Source organism: Diachasmimorpha longicaudata, chromosome 10 (assembly GCF_034640455.1).
Source record: "Diachasmimorpha longicaudata isolate KC_UGA_2023 chromosome 10, iyDiaLong2, whole genome shotgun sequence".
In the NCBI taxonomy this organism is placed as follows: domain Eukaryota; kingdom Metazoa; phylum Arthropoda; class Insecta; order Hymenoptera; family Braconidae; genus Diachasmimorpha; species Diachasmimorpha longicaudata.
This window is the reverse complement of record NC_087234.1, coordinates 5,673,285-5,690,742: the sequence shown is the minus strand read 5'-3', so window position 1 is coordinate 5,690,742 and position 17,458 is coordinate 5,673,285. Positions and strand designations below refer to the sequence as shown.

Below are 17,458 nucleotides of genomic sequence, written 5' to 3'. Positions count from 1 at the left end.
GTAAATTTCACTCCTCTATGAAAATCTCATTCAATATGATTTATGGGTGTGGTGGAGGGTAATAAAAAAATTCACTGACAAGAATTTCCCCGGTGCAAGATAAGGACAACGGCATGCAACAATTTCACGGGAAAATGTGGCCAATTCAGTGGATAATTTTATTATTGATTTAATACTGAACAGTTGGATTGAAAAAAAGTGCTCAAAGCACAGCAGAACTACAACTGAATTGTCTAACCAGTTGACTCGATTTTTCGGCGAATGGATATCGATAAAAAATCATTCTGGTAGTTCTAAGAAAGTCATCAAGAAAAGAGCTGTCAGTGAGCCAATAATTCACCTGAAAATGACCTCCCCTGAGTGTGAAATTCGGCTACTGGACCACTGGGACAGTGGACGCGAGCGAGCTGTCGACTTTCTACATCTCCCGTTGACGGGGAAAATGGAAAAATCCCCCGTGGGGTAACGAGTGACAGGAGCAGTTCACGAAATACATGAGAACAGATCTGCTCCATGAAAAACATGTACCTTAGCCCTGCTGACCCACAGCCGGCGGTCCATTTTTCCCCGATCGACAAATTTTCACTCAGGCCCCTGTTTCCAAAATGTTTGGATATATCGCTGACAGGAGTCGCGTGGCTCCTCCGGAAAAGAGCACTTTTCCATTGAAAAATTCTGCAAATAATTTTTTTTCTCTCCCTAAAAACTTCAAAATTAATTTACAAAATAATTCGTTGTCACCTCATGGTGTTGGACCCCTCACTTCATAATTTGACATCAATTAATTTCTCACTGCATTCAACCTACTGAATACAAAACCTATAGTCCCAATAATACGGGCGTCAGATGGGCCGTAAAATTGATCGTCCATCTTCCAAATCATCTCGACATATGGTTGGCACTCTCATTATTTTTTCCCTCACCCCTCAGTCCATTTTTTTCACCCATTTCCTGCCTTACATTAGAATTTCCTACACCTCGATAAACACAATCCTTCATGGCCACATCGAGGCACGATAACTGATCGAAGATCGATCAGCAAAAAAAAAATCCTCCTCTAATTTCCCAAGTTCACAAATCAACTGGTAACAAGTGGCAGTAAAATTTTTTTCCCGGAAAAATTTCAACTCAATATTCGTAAATCTCTTGTCAGCCACCTGGAGGGGCCTGGTGGGGCCTCATGAGATCTACTCTTTCAGAAAAAGTGAGTAGGTGCAGCAGTGCCACGAGCCAATTGCCTCGCAGGGTGGTTCAGAGACCAACTAATAGTAGAGGAAAGCTCCTTCAGGCCCCCAAAAATAAGCCGAGGGGGTATAGAAGTCAGCCCACGAGGTGGTAGACCCAAAGACCCAGTGGCCCTAAATTTTCTAAATCTGTGTCACTGGTAACTTTCAATTTTACGGTCTCTGGAATTTTTCACATTGAGCTACTGGGCTTTTTTTATTCTCTGTCTTCTCTCTCTCTCTCTCTCGCACTGATGTGAGATAGACGCACAGGTAATTAGCGATAATAAAACTGACATCCGGATCCCTCCCACGAGAGGAAAATTCATCACAAATTAAATATCTAAATCTACTAATTTATTAAGAGAAGTATTTTTTTTAATTAATTTCCTCGATTGAGCCGTTCTCTGGGCGGGCTAATTAGGTTTTTATTACGAAATTGACATTATCATCCAGGAAGACCGCGAAGAAGGTGTACGTTTAAGCGTAAAAAACCCGCTATTGAAGTACTTCACTCGCGATATTCCTCAAAATTCGAAATACCCGGTAGAGTCAGTGCATCTTAATTCAGCACGCACGGGGATTCCCCTCAAATAACGTAGGAAAGACCTCCACCAATATTATTAAATTATTTCAACCTACAAATTTGCCGGTCCTGATTGCACGGATTAATCGAGAAACTAGCGATCAGAGGTATCTAGGAAGTCGAATCACTTCAGTCAGGTTAAGAGGTCGCTTCATTTCGCGTGATAATTATAGATTCGGTGCAGCTCATGCTCGAATAGTTCTCTTCAAAGCTTAAATGATTCCAACCTCTAGCATTTATAACGGTTCATCAGACCCCGATTTATCCGGATTTCGCGAATGAACGGATGCCCATTTCCAGGGTATGACCGAGGAACATGCGATCCTGAATTAAATATCTGAAATTTTTCCCTCGAAGTGAAAAGCAAATGACTTCTGAAGTCAACCTAGCGCAATCTAACTAGATTATTTATTACTATCGTCGGAAAAGAATTTTATTCGAGACAACTCAGTGGTTTCTGTTTTACCATTGGGTGATTTTTTATCGACTGGTGATAAGTCAGAAATTTTTAGATTATTTTGCTGTAGTTGAATGATTTTCAATATATATTTTTACAGGTGCATCGATTAGGGCAGTTGTAGCGTATTAGGGATTTAATTAATAAGAAAATGTGCGAGCATTTTCCCATTGGCTGGCAATTAAAAGACAATGAATATATTTCAAAGTAATAACATCTATCTTTAAATATTAAGATACAAATATACAACGATTATATACAATCCACTGGGTTAATAACATTCTCCTCTAGCTAATGAGTATATTACATCAATTTTTTTAAAACATTCTCAGAACAATAGTTAACAATAGTCGGGATCTTCGCATTTGATTGGATGAGTCAATGTCAAAGGTGAAGACAAAGAGATCTGTCAGATAAAGTCCGTAACAAAAATCTTCTTGAAATCTGGTGCGGATCCACCAATGTTGTGCCTGCAGATGTCTCCATTGTCAAGATAACTGATGTCCGATTTTGTCAATGCGCTTTTGAGGCTGGCCATTGACACATTCGGATGTTTAGTGTCTGGGTAGAGCTTGTCCAAGTCATTCATCGAATAGCCCGGAGTGATTTTCTTCAAATACGATTGAATTACGGGTTTTGTCGAGATTACTTTGGAATTATCTCGCTTTTGTGATCCAGTTTCGCCTGTCCAATTCCTCTCGATGATTTTTGGAGTGAAAGTCCGCATGTTGATTTTTGTGTCAAGGGTTTTCTTCGAGGGAAGAAGGTCGTCTACCTGCAATCAAAAAATTGAATTCTACTCTTTTAAATTGTATTTTCAATTGCTGTCCAAATGGGCATTAAACTACCTAATTGTTACCTGACAACATAATGAGCGATTAATGAATTCAATCAATTGAATAGTCGATATACCTTAATTCCTTTCCGCTGGAAAAACTCGAAATCATCGTTGGCAACAGTGGTAACAGAGCAACAGCTTCTGCTGCGGCTCTTGCATGAGCTCATGGTATCAAAATCACCACTTCCAAAATCACAGCTCTCGTCGTCCGAGGACTCGTACCCGGCCTCTTGATCGTACCCATCCCTCTTCACCTCAAAGCTCCTGTCCTTCTTCAACAGATCCTTGGCATCGTAAGTCCTCGAATCGAGTCCCGCTCTCGAGTACTTCGAATATTCAAAACTCTGATTTCTCCGGACCAAATTTTTCGTGAATTCCTGCTCCTCTCTTCTAGCGGATGCTGCCTCCAATCTCGATGCACTTCTCACCTGCTTTCTCGGCCCTTCCTCACGTATTTCGTCCAAACTTTTAGCGAACTTTCGTTTTGGCTCCTCCAGCTGAACAAGATTCTCCATATTCTGACCAAAGACATCGGTACTGCCGATTTTTCGACGATTTGTAAAATCAAAATTCTCGTTGAGTCGGAGAAGACGTTGCGCCGAGTGCTGATCTGACACAATTGATTTTGTTTCTTTGGAATGACGTGGCTCAAAGGTTGATGAAGTGAAGGATGTTAATTCAGCCGGAAGAGAGCCGTAGGCATTGTCTTCGTGCGCTGATTGGGCCCGGGGATAATGCTGGATACCCATTGTTATCGTTCCCGTTCGCGCTGGAAATATTAATGATGAAAATTATAGTTGAGGTCTAATCGGTTGAGTAATTTCGCATCTTTCGATTCAATGTAAATCAGAGTCGCGCTGGATAATTGTTCATTGAGATGGAGAAAAGACTCGTAATATTTCATCGTATACTTCAAACGATTTTATTGGTGGGATTGAATAATAGGATCTATCGTTCGTGTTGATGGCTCCCATATTTATGATAGGGAATAATGTCTCAATATGTACGCTATTACGTTGCGGAGTGAACAGTTACTCAACATTTACCCATTATTTGTTATAACTCACTTCGATTTTGATGACTGTGCAGCCTTCCGTAGAGACTCCCATTGGTCAGGGGAAACTTCAGTCCGTGATTGAGATTTAACTGGAGTTTGTACTCGGCATCCTGCTCGAAATGCCGGAATTTCCCGTCTAGTCCACCTGAAGATTAACATTAAAAATATTTATAGACATAATATTCACTTGGCAGTGGTGCCGAGTCCGCAAAAAAAATGAATTCAAATTTGGCGCGTTAAATTCGCGCGTATTCATTCACGTTTTAAATTATCGTATTCATTTTTGATAAATGCAGTGAATTTTTAATGCACTGTTTGATTAAATTTTGGGGAAAATTCATGGCCCAGGATTAGGGTATTACTCACAGTGTGCCAACTTTCGAGAACGATCTTGCTTCGTATAAACCTTAGCCACATATCGGCAGAACATTTTATCGAACATGGCTAAAAATATCGGAAGCATCGTGTCCTTCATTAACGGCAGCCATATCGCAAGATTTTGTACTGTACAGTAGCCCCGCAGTAGTTCCGGTCTGAGTGATACAATCTGCAAAAAAAATAATAAAATAACATTAATAATAAATTCAACGAAATATGAAATTTTTATGAGATTTTTTTCGTGCCGAGTTGTATTATAATTTCAAAGTGAACATGACCGCAAAGATATAATTATGACAAGTAGTTTCTTCTCCGCTTTCGCCAGAAATATTCGCCTGATGTTTCTGTGCATAAAAACTATTATGCAGAGATGCTTAGTCGAGGCAAAACTGTCGAGATTTAATGAGTCATTTTCGAAATCAACTGCATTTTTTTCTCTCTCTCTCTCTCATTGAGATTTTCGATTATATAAATTAGGAAGGAAATGCCGACTGTTTCAATCGGCATGAAGAATTAAACTTAATTAGGCGACTCATTACGTATTGAATTTTCTATTGGTGAGGCGCAGAGTGGAATTCCAAAAGGACGTATGTGTTTTCTCTGTCTCGCTATCGATAAAACGAATTTTCTTCACAGACGACTGATTTTCACCTCAATGAAAATTTCCCTCCACATGTAACTCGTAATTTCAACAGTTTAGACACGAAAGATCGTCATGAAAAATCACCTGAACCGTTGCACCGAGTAAAATCGAAATATACAACAAACATTTCACTCGATCCGTTGAAATTCACTCTATATTGTGAAAAATAATTATGAAGGTAATTGCACACGCGGTCTATCGTAATTACCGGTGGTATCGAGCGGGGATGGTGTGCTTGTGGTGAATTAATTAATTCACAGATACATAAACGGGTTTTTTTTTTCAAATTTCATCCACAGAGACTCCTCGAGGAGGAGTGGAAGTCCCGAAAGCGCGACCGCTCATGCTCGTTTTCACCTCAGGTACAAACGTAAAATCGAAAGTTTTCAACGATGTAAGACGTTATTTCGTGTATTGAGTTGTACCAGGGGTTCTTAATTCAGTGATTTTTAATTGGCCCATTAATTTTATTTAATTTGAAAAAATAATGATTACATTAAACTATTGCATTTAACGGGACGTTGAAAAATCAATTGCTGGACAAAATCATAAACCATCGCGTAAAGGATAATTATAATCGCGATAGCTAATTAGGAACTGAATCCGATCAAGATATGGGACTTCCCCGTTCAGAATTACGAGTGAAGGAAAAAACATTCAGGTGTGGGATAATAAAAACTGGTGGTTTCATTTGACGATAAATGAAAAATGATAAAAACTGTCAAACGTTGGATGTTAAGCCTCGAGGATTTTCGAACGAGTGACTGCACACCGGATGTCGAGTTGGATGAACCTCTGGGTGTGACTTCCTCGTGTGAAATACATGACATAATTATTGCCGGTATTTCCATTTTTAATGAAAATATTCGGACGCGGATGTGCGGAAATAGGAGACAAAGTATTTTTTTAATGAAAAGAAAATGTTAATATAAAACTATATATTTTTCTATATTCGTATCATGAAAGAAAGAAATAATGAATATTCTCAGACCAAATAATTTATCCTAAAGACTGCAATAAAAATACTCCATTTTGTGCGGAAATTATAATGAAATCAGAAAGTATATCATTGAAAAAAATTCCGTGAAATCAATTTCGATCGATTATAACTATTACTTCGCGAGTCCATAATCACCAACGTTAAGCCATTTTTATGCCCCCCTAGAATATTACCCCCTGTTTGTTGTATTGAAATAAAATTCGATGTTTGCGCTTCAGGGAGCTGAAGCGAAAGTTTCACCAGTGGACTTATCAACACACATGCACACTTTTTGCTTGAAGATAATTCATATTCATTACTGGGCACTGAATACCTGTCAATGCCGCTGGGACTCACGCAGAGTGATTAAACAATTATGTACGAAATTACGCCATAAGACAACGAGTTCTTCTTGTAAGGTCCCTTCGGCTCAAATTACTGAAAAAAAATTGAGAAAAGTGAGAGGTGACATAATTCAAAAATCTCAAGATTTCCATTTTTTTGCCGGGTAAAATGCAATTTTCTAATGAACATTTTCCCATTAGTAGATAAAATCGAAATATTGACTCTCTTGACATGCGATAGCTCCCGCGAATTTTCCAACCGAAATAAAAATTTCTCCCGACGTATTAAATCCTATCGAGTGATGAATTATCAATATTAATTGATCGGCGATATTCCCAGGAGTAAGCGAGCCCCGACAGAGGTATCTTATATAAAATATCTGGTTTCAATTTTTCTCCGGATTCTTCCGTTCTTAAAATAGGAAAAACGTGCTTTCATTCCTCCAGAATAATCCTTTCTATTTCGCTAATGAATTGGGTCCGAGCCCTGTTGTATTTTCCATGAACATTACGTAACAGCGATTAAATTATTAGTTGAGAAACCAAAGATTTACGAGCAAATAATTTTTTTTCACGTGACTAGAACCATTTTCCCTCGATTCGATCAAACAAGGAGACAATTGAAAAATAGAAGAAAAAAAAATCCCATGTGACTTTCAAATTCTACCATCAGACAAGGGCAATCACCGATCAATTTTGAGATACAATCGGGAAAATCAGGGCAGTATCCACACTTTAGCGTACACTGACTTCCCCAGCAATACAAATCGATTAATTCACCTGAATGTGCATTCTACGCACGTCGAATGGCCGTTCGAAATCGTGCGAGTGAAACTGTTGACCTGATCTCGTAACCATCACTAAACCGAATCGACACACCTCAAAGCAATACTCCCATGCTCCACAGACTGTGCAAAACATGCGAGTTCAAAATTTACTTCATCACCATTCTCCAGTGATTTGTGCTGTTTTTCCACGAGACACATAATTTACTCGAAGATAATTTTCTTGTAAATTACGCGCCTGTTCCCTAATCTGTTTGTAAATTTTGGATAAAAATTAGACCTCTAGAGAGTCAAACGTGGGGCGAAATGACAATCACCCACTTTTTAGGTCAAGTTTTGCTGGAAAAATTAGACTTGGGATAAAACTAATCTTCATCCCTCGTTTCGCCTCCTGGAGATCTAATTCTGCCCTAAAATTTAATTTCGTTTACTTTTTCAAATTCTCCTCTCGGTGTATATTTTTTTATATTCTCCCCCGCGGAAAAATATATTTACGAATGAGGACAAAAATAAAGTGGGTCTGACTTTTCACTCACCAGCACTCTCCCTCGATCGTTATTCATCGTAAATCTCCATGGATGACCAACTTATTCAAATGCACTGGCAAAATTCAGCGAATGAGAACAACTGGAATGAATTCATTCGTTTTCAGAAGAATAATCCATTCATTGAGAATTGACAACTGGAGAAATTTTGCTTCCGATTGGACTCATAACGTTGGTGGAAATGAGGAGAAATTATTGGACATTTCAATGGCTCAGAATGAGGGCAGTGAAATTGAAAGGAAGAGCATTTATCAAGTAAAGATATCCGTCGAATCTTAATTGAATTAGAAACGACAGACCTAACGGTGGATGGAAGTGTCTTACAGATAAAATTTTCTATTTCAACGCGAGTGAAAAATCTGAGTGACAAAACATCGGTTCAAGATTGTTTGGATTGCTCCAACGAATACTTCACATTCAATACCCGGGGCGATGACTCCCATCGTCATTCCGATCGTCGTGGTGAAGGATTATGATGCAACGGGCTGATAAAGATCACCACAAAAGGCCCGGACGATCTTCCTGTAGAGAAATTCCGACGATCGACGAGACAATCTCCAGAAACATTGGCTCTCTGATTGCCGATGAACGCACATAGAAGCAACTGTTGATGGGACTACTTTCAGTGATTTAGGATAACGGATTCATTTGAGATCACCTGGAGGACGACTCATGAAGACAACAGGACCATTCAAGAATTTTTATTAAAATCTATCCTGAACCGACGAACGTTTTATGTCCAACTGAACAATCATCACGCGTAGAATTAAATCAGTGGTTGATTGTTATTTTTATTCCTCCATATATTTTTCAAAATGAAGAACGTGAGGATGGAGAACTGTACCACCAACACAACTGAGGCCACCAGTGTCTTATACAAAGAGCGATCTCCTGAAAAAATGCAAAACAAAGAGAGCACTTACCAATACAGGCAGATGATCGAAAATGTAGCACACAAAGATTATGCTATAAACCGTCGATCTACTTCCTGTCTCATCGACCTGAGGTCTCCTCTTTCTCAGGCAAGCCCTGGAGTTCGTTGATCCACTGGTGCACGAGCCACTTGATGGATCCCAATGGTGTGGATGGCATTCGAAAGCACCCGATGAATTCTTGGAGCTAGCCTCCGACAGATCTGAAACTGACTGCAGTAACTCGGACTTTGGGCTGCGGCAGGTATCCTTGAAAATTGCTCCACAAAGACCGCAAATGGTCCCTAATAGCAGCAATGCCCTCAGGGAATTGACGAAGAGCCCGTACTTGGGGGATACGTCTTGTGCGAGAAATACACATGTTTCAGGCTCGAAGTTTAGTATTCCGGTGAAGCCTATGCAAGCACTTATTACCGTGAGAGATACCAAGTGGTACTTAATGTGATTCTTTGTCACGGTTAATTCGTCTTTGCTGATTGCAGCAAAAATGGCTATTGATGTTAATGTGAGCTCCTGAAGAATGCGAGATGTGTTCAGCAACCACACGAGAGTGGAGCATATTTCTGTCAGCAATGAAAAGATAAATTAACAAATTAATTTATTTTGCAACTACAAAAAATAGTGCAGCACAAATTTGTTGGCGTGAGGTGACAGACGGTGTCACTGGTGTATTCAAAAAATTGTTTACTCTGTGAGGGCGAGGGGACGGGAGTTATGGGGGAGGGGACGAGGATAAATAATTTTTAGAAGTTTTCGAACTTGAGGTGAATGATGTAGGTACCTCCAAAGTGATTGGCAGGTCTTATAAGCGTGAGTATGGCATATAGTAGCAGACCAATCTGATGAGCTAAACTCTCGATGATGATTGCAACAGTGAGGACGTCAATTCTTCTTTTCAAGGACGATGGCTGGTTCTGGTAGATGAGCAATGACCACGACAACAGTAAAATGCAGATTGGTGAACCAACACAAGTTGCCAGCCATTCGCCCACTTCGCTACGCATTTCTGAAACAAATATTTGGTTGAAGAAATTGGGAAGTTCAGGAATTTCGGAATAATCCAAGATTTGGATACTGTTGTGTGGAAAATTAGTGCGGAATTTTTTTTGGTAGAGGAAAACGAATTTTGTATTCGAGAATTGAGACATTATTTATGATCGTTTATTCTGGTGATGGGGAATTGGGAAAGTGAATGGGATAGATTTTCGTTGGTGTTGGGTCATGACACATACGGGTAGTGGAAACCGGTAAAACTTGAACGATAGTTCAATTTTTATGCGATCGAGAGAGACTAAAGTACCGTTGGCCCAATGGCCATTCTGTAGTTTTAGGAATTTTTTTATGAAGTTTATGGAAATTTTTCCCTTCGTTCTTGCACAATTAGGACTACTATTAAGAAATTTACGTTCAATGGAAAATATTCTGTGGAAAAAATCAACAGAATAGACAACACTTTCTAGTCTGCCTCAAACAAATTGCATAGGCTCATGAAATTTTAATTTTTTTTTCTAAAATAATTGCCATTGGAAATTTTTCGTTGAAAAATAACGCGCAGTCAAGCTGTCGTATTCGGAAGTTCAATGAAAATCATTAGGTTTTTCTACGAAAATTTTAATGCTCGCGATTATGTTTCATTAAATTCGAAAGCGTCAGTGGCGTTCATTAATTTTTTTAAAAGAGCGAAAATGGCGAAATCTTGCCGTAGAGAGTGGTTTCATTCGACTGGCCTAATTGTCTCCATACAAAAGACCTAGGTCACGGAAAAGAAATCTCATGTGACGAATATCCATCAAGATCGTGTACTTCAACGGAGACAAAAATTTTCTAAAAATTATAAAAAGACGCATTTTTTCACTGAAAAAATGCCTAACACTTCCGTAATGTTTACCGCATATTGTGTTAACCGGCAGATGACGGAACAGAATTTTGCTCTCCACGTGACTTCCTTAATTTTGAAATTTAACATTTTTATTTTCAATGTCTCGAATCATCAACGAGACGTTCGCGAATGAGATGTTCCATTCTTGTTGAACGTCGGAGGGAGTGGAAAATTGATTCGTTACGTCTATTGGTGTCGGTTAACTATCATTACCGCGGCATTTTCTGAATTCCTGAGTACAAATTACCTCTGCCGAAAAATTATATATTCCCTCGAAGAAATCTTGTGTCATGTCGAGGCCATTTATGTAACTTTATTTTATTTTTTCTACTATTCATAATTAACTTGACAAAAAAATTCAGACAGAGGAAACCTACGAGGCTAATGGTTTCTATGTGCAAGGTTCATAGCTCGCCTGTTCACTCATCCTGTCAAAAGACTCATTGTTGATTTTTTTTTTGTTTTTGTATTCACTCCTCTTCAGGTCTGGGTCATACTGGCTGTGTACTTTCTCGTTGTCGATCACGCACACTCGACATTCCGGTTGAGACATGAGGTATTCCAAGCACGTGCCTGGAGACCTTCTTCACTCTTTTATAGTGACGAAATATCATGCACAATCTCTGTCCCCTATCTGTTTGAATGCACTTCCCATCAGGATTCATTCCTCGATATTTCAATACAATGAGAACCGCCGAAAGGGAACAAAAGACAATTGAAAAAATTTAATTTCAAGAATTCCAACAACTGGATTTTTTCCAACCGGAAAAACCACCCGAAAAGAACTCATAGGAGTTCAGAAATATTGTATGAGCTTTCAACTACGATCTGTTATTTCTGCTGTTGCAAGAAGAATCACTTCCTCGGATTATTTTCAAATTAAAAATGATATGGGGTAAATTGGAGCGGTGACAAGCCACTTTCGTTAATTTACATGAAAAATTTATTTTCACATATTTTATAGAACAACAGAGTAATTAATTAAAGCACAGGTCTCCTAAGAGCCTTCCTTAAAGTGCTCTCTCCATTCCACACCGAAAAAAAAAGATTTTTCAAACTCATTTCTCGTAAAATCGTGCAGAACAATCCGGAAGCATTTCTCCGCGCCTCGGAGAACATAACAATTTTATGATACCCCGTTATTTTTTTTATTATAAAAAAATTGTATGAGCCCATAGTACACTTCTATCGTTTCAGAAAATTATAGAAACCTTGAGTTTCAACACGCATTTTTCTAGACTAAACATTATGCCCAGTAAAAAAATAAGTGTCTGAAATTATTAGTAACAATTCCAAGGAATCCAAGGTGATCAGTGATTGAAAAGATTAATTCCATCGTGTCACACATATTTCTCATCATTCATATTTGCCCTTTTCTGATTGTACAATGGAGTCATATTTTCCATGTGAAGGTACATTGAAGTCGGTAAAGACGCCATTTTCGTAAGAGCAATGCCCGCCGACTGTTGTTCTCTCCCTCACACTTTATTTATCTCTTGTGCAACTTTCAATTCCACTCATGCGTTAAAACGCAAAACCATAAACATTCATAAATCCTCGGCACCTATTTTTTTGACCTTCCGATTTCCTCTTTCGAATCATCACGCCCAATTGGCCATACCCCATCAAAAAATTTTCACTCGAAATAATCCATAATAAGAGACCATAAAAAGGGACTGAGCAGACGCTCGTGAAGATTCACACAAAATACACGGACTTTCCATCAGAAATTTACATCCCAGAAACTCCACAATTTCTCATTTCTTCACAGAGAGAAATTGTCAATAAAAATTCTACTACAAACGCTAAAAAAATCACAATCTCATCATTTTCACGCACGACACTTCACGACAAAAAATTCGCGCCTTTTTCCGATGACTTAAAATTATGATGACAGTGTGGGTTCGAAACTTTATTTTTTGACAGTTTTATGGGATTTCATTCGGTGAGATATCTCCATCGCCTCAAACCCACATGTTTGTTGTTGCACTTCACACTCTATTGACCTGGGTCGAAGTGGGTCACTTGGCAATAAGGCAGGACAACTGTTTTATCATTTCTTCAACTCCGTTATTGAATTCGATCAAGCATAACATATATATTATTATCCCGCGTTATTTTTTCGGAAATCCCCAGGAAATTATTCGATACATTTCCCCAAATGATTGTTGAAATCACATAATTTACGAAATTCAAATCATTTCCTCAGTCATCGTGGGAAAATTCATTTCCATCGTCATTCAAGGAATAAAAACAATCCTTAATACCTAACATGTCATTGCAAAAATCTCGGTCGCTGCCATTTATTTTTCCTGCAGTATTATTAGTGATAATTATTTACCTTTCCCTTCAGGGGCATCTAAATTAAACTATAAATATTTATTCACGTATTAAAATTAACTTCCCAGGCATGAAAAAAGCCTAGAAAACAGTGACAAAATATATGAGAAACAGCTATGGACTAATACCCCCCACCTTGAACAATGAACCGTGATAATTCTATCACAAACGTGTTTGAATTCTTCCATGAAGCCTTCTAAGCGTTGGATGAACGATCAAAGCGTTTATTTATGCACACACGCTGATCCACTCTGCACACCTCATTCTACATAATTTTTTCTTCCCTGACCTTGATCAGCACAACATCTCTCTGGCATTCCAGCCTAATCGAGCGACACGCCCGCTTCCTTCCCTCTTGTCTCTCATTCCTCGTCTCGCCGCTCATCTGGCTCTCCATCTAGACTTTACAGTGTTCCTCAGCCTTCTAGGCCAAGCCGCATACCGCTACGTCTATCCCCCCCGTCTTCAACATTCGTTATATGTCTTCCATACGTGTAGCTCAATTGAAGAGTACCTCGGGTGTCTCTTCTCTCCTCTATTACGAGATTCCAGGTACGAGAGTTGTTTCACAAGAATACATTGTCATTTTTTCTTCAGTGTTACACTTGTAAACCCGTTATGATTTTATGGTTTCAGGTGATGGGAGGGAATTCTAACGATTGATTATAATTTTTGCATTTATCTCTTGGTTTATTTCTGTGTGGAATAAAAAAATGTTGGAAAAACTGAAGAAGTAGTCAAGTAACAGGACATTTTTCGCCATTCGCGGGGGAAATTTCACCTGCATTACTCCCCATGACCTTTAAATGCCTCCTAAAAGATCATTTCGTTGTATGATATACATCAGACCAAGTGGAGCACCGCCAAAAGGTCGTGCAAGATGGCGGCGCGCTCACCTCGCGTTTTCAAACATTTCTAAAAATTATTTATTATCACCGGGCTACCCTCACGTCGCGTCATTAATATTTAGTAAAGTGAACAAATTTTTTGAACCATCATTCATATTTTTCCGTCCCACTTTGGATGAGAATTCGTGGAGCGAAGTAGTAATTACATTCGAGCTGCTTTTTCAGGCCAATAAAAAATTTTCAATTTCAATTAATTGGATTGGAATGATGCTTTAATGACCTGCAGAAACCATCGCCGTTGTTTACCCCAATTGTTTTTATCCGTCTAGAAAAATGGTTCTCCTCACTGAATATATTGTTCTATAAAATCTCTCCGGAAAATCTAAAAATCAAGTGTCTAAAAATATCCATCTTCAGACAAAGAAAGTACTTTCTTTTCCACTTGAATATGATAACTCTCAGTGCAGATCTTCCCATAATTTTCTACCCGAGGCTTTCTACATCGTACGACTCCTGAAACTAGATCCATTTCCCCTGAATAGTAAAATATAAATCACTGAAAAATATAAGTGCACAGATACCTCCTCAGATGACGGAATTTTACGACACTGTTACCCACATTCTGGGAAAGAATTACCAATCCCCCTCCCCCTAAAGTGTAATTTTCTCAGTTGCTGGATCAAGTTTTGTGAGGAGAGGCCGCGGAAAACTATCGGCTGGTGAGTTCCCACGCGATCGCCATATTGGCCCGTCCTCTCTTTCCATTGGGATTCCGTGGAAGACGCGACGACACGACCTACGCGAGACCTCAATTCAACCCAGTCACCACTTCAACTACTATTTTTCCCCTCTTTCTAATTTTAATGGCGTCATGCTCACTTTGGCATTAACAAAACAATCGTTACCCTTTGTACGTATTATGCAATCGAAAATTCAAGTTGACGTTGGTTTAAATTATTCAGTGGGTCATCATTATGGGGAGAAAAGTTGAGGATAATGGGGCTTGGTTTAAATGGCGGTCGGCGAGAATAATAAAAAAAATAATAGTCGTTTTATTTTTTTATTTATGTTATGACAGCGAAAAATTTATTGAAATCGACCGCTGCGTTTTTTCATAATGATTATCGAATGGATAATTTTTTAACAATTTTTGTCTAACGCTGATAACTTCCTCATAGTCGTGACTGCTCAGTTACGAATAATTACCGAAAATTTACTTGACGATAATGACGTCACAGGACCGTACGCTTTGAAACGGCGATAAACCGACTGCGTGTGCATCAGTATAATTTAATTTCAATAAATATGATAATCTAAATAATCTGATATTTAATATTCTTTGGGTATGAAATTGGTCTTTCTATAAAAACGCAAGGGCGATGCTGAACTTGACTGATACACTACCGCGTACCACGAGAAATTAAATATATAAGAGAAGCATAACAAAACCTTCTAATCAACTCCTCAAGTACAACACAGCCCAAATGAAGGAGTTATTTCTCACAAAAATTGTAACATTATTTTATCTCGCAATTTCCGGAGACCGGAGTTGTGACGTCATTCAATATCACCTGCGCGTATCACCCAAAACATCAGATATGCCTCAATAAAATGAGTGCGTAAGCTGTCATTGTTATGACTCCACACAGTCTGCAACTGAATTTATGATTATGACCTTCAATCAATTAACGCGCTCGCTGTAACAAAGAGCAAAGTGATCACCGTAAGCGGGGACCACCGCGACGCTCCCTCAGAATAAAACCACACCGAATGACATTGTCCGTGTAACAAGTCATTATAAATGTGATAAACTCGCCTACTACTGGCATCTGTGTAAAGTGAGTATTTTCACACATTCACTATCTCGGTCATATGGAAAGCTCTGCAGTCACGTTTTGAGGGCGTCTCTCACGCATCGAATTCTCGGATGGAAAATCAAAAATCAATGGCTGATTCCATCGATGTTATGAACTTTTCAAAATAGGAATTTATGCGGGTGGATACAGACAAAATGTCTGACTATTTTTTTTTTAACTACTTGAAAAAGTTCAATCGCAATTTATATGTTACGAGTGAACGAGATGCGTTTTTGGGCAGCCAAAAGCCCTCCCGCTTTTTCGGAATGGCCCCCAATCTGTGAATTTTGCGGATCTCGAATAGCGGAAATAAATTCGTCTGAATAATCCATGAAACGTAGAAAACTGCAGACTACAGTTCGCGAAAAATGAATATTAATGAAACATAAAATCCATAAATATTCGCAGAGCGCATATTAATCGTAGAATCTAGAAGAATCAAACTTTCTAAAGATACGGATAATTAATACTCTGAAACAGGCTGATAAACCGTACATTGCTGAAATATGTATTCACATTATGCAGACAGCTGACGTGATTTTCCGTCTACTGGAGTTGAGAAATCATGTCAGCCGAATTTCTCATGTAAATCTGAAGAGAAACGCGTTGAAATGGTGCCCCAAACTGAAACTAAAAATACTAAAAAAAAATCCAGCTGATAAATACTTACTGCTGATGTCAGTTTCTCGGGTAAATTTCATACCCCGTAAAATCCTTCATTGCGTTGTCCCAGAGTAAAAAAAAATACCACGTGTTCCCATTAAATCACCATCTCCCTTCGTTTCACGATTTCTTTAATCTCGTCTCTTCACTGTTTTAAAAAAAGTCAGTCGCGTGTTAATTCACCTGTCGTATTTTCCCTCGGTTCGTCGCCTCACGAGACTTCCTCTACATCCTGCACCCAGTTTAAATGTATTTCTAGCGTTATCGCAGCTAATGAAATTCTCAATTAAGGTATATCCCAAGAAAATGACAGAATGAGAAAAAAAATGTTGAAAAATAATTGGAATTCCCCGAAAAAAATCCAGGGACAATCATAAGCCTATTTTCCGCGGATATACCTCGACTAAGTTGTTCAATGACCCGTCATCCCCATCAATCGATACCATAATTAAGACAACAATGAGAGATAAGTACGAAAAATCCACAACTCAATCACTTGGAGGGATGTACAGATAATCACAGTCACAATTTTAAAAAATAGTTTATTGCACTAGTCTGTCAAGACTGAGGAAATGTTGTTTGACTTCACATGCACCAGTTGACAGATGCATTATATTAGTTCAGAGGCACAAGTTGAAGCGAACTCGTCGCGAAGAAGCCCGGACGAGGACTGGAGACTGGCTGGAGGATTTTCATTTGGGTCACCGGTATACCAACACGCAGTATAGCGGATCTCAGTTGCGTTAGGTATCCAGTAACAGTGTTGGAACGTTTTGTCTCTCACTGTGGCTGTTGGAGGGGAATTTGTGCTCTCTTGGGCATGGAAAAATCACTCGCGTCGTGGCCGAGGAAAGGGGGAAAATTGCTCCGAGTGAAGGTGCGGACAGCATGTTCTATGGCTTTTTCGATGGAAAACTATTCCAGACATTTGGGGAATACGGTTGTTAGGATGGATCGAGGAATGGGGAGTGAGCACTCAGTGAAATCCGGTACGAGGAAGTCACTTGGTTTTTTTTACTCTCGTGTGGATGAATTTATTTCCTCATTAAGGAATTTATAGTTTCTGGTGAGGGATTTGGTTGGAGTATTCTTGGAGCTTCGAGGT

The 17,458-nt window shown here is 39.0% G+C and overlaps 1 protein-coding gene across 5 annotated transcripts; it reads right to left on the bottom strand.

Moving 5' to 3' along the window:
• Positions 1-2,441: 2,441 nt before the first annotated feature.
• On the bottom strand, positions 2,442-17,085 carry LOC135166510 (uncharacterized). Of its 5 annotated transcripts, none has more exons than XM_064128786.1 (8): positions 16,752-17,085; positions 16,361-16,623; positions 9,549-9,773; positions 8,759-9,330; positions 4,528-4,708; positions 4,172-4,306; positions 3,179-3,873; positions 2,442-3,041 (listed from the first exon to the last, which is right to left on the bottom strand). In XM_064128786.1, the coding sequence occupies exons 2-8, from the start codon at positions 16,389-16,391 to the stop codon at positions 2,676-2,678; spliced, it is 2,205 nt and encodes a 734-aa protein (XP_063984856.1). In that variant the 5' UTR covers positions 16,392-16,623; positions 16,752-17,085; the 3' UTR covers positions 2,442-2,675. The 5 variants fall into 5 exon arrangements, with proteins under 5 accessions (XP_063984856.1, XP_063984857.1, XP_063984855.1 ...); XM_064128787.1 differs by having other exon boundaries at positions 16,361-16,608; XM_064128785.1 differs by having other exon boundaries at positions 16,361-16,585.
• Between the last annotated feature and the right edge of the window lie 373 nt (positions 17,086-17,458).

Coding starts and splice junctions, on each gene's coding strand:
- LOC135166510 (XM_064128786.1), bottom strand. CDS start 16,391: ATGAAATTTACCCGAGAAACTGACATCAGCA. Junction 4,307..4,527: donor TTCTCGAAAGTTGGCACACT/GTGAGTAATACC, acceptor GTTAATCTTCAG/GTGGACTAGACGGGAAATTC. Junction 3,042..3,178: donor TCCAGCGGAAAGGAATTAAG/GTATATCGACTA, acceptor TTTTGATTGCAG/GTAGACGACCTTCTTCCCTC.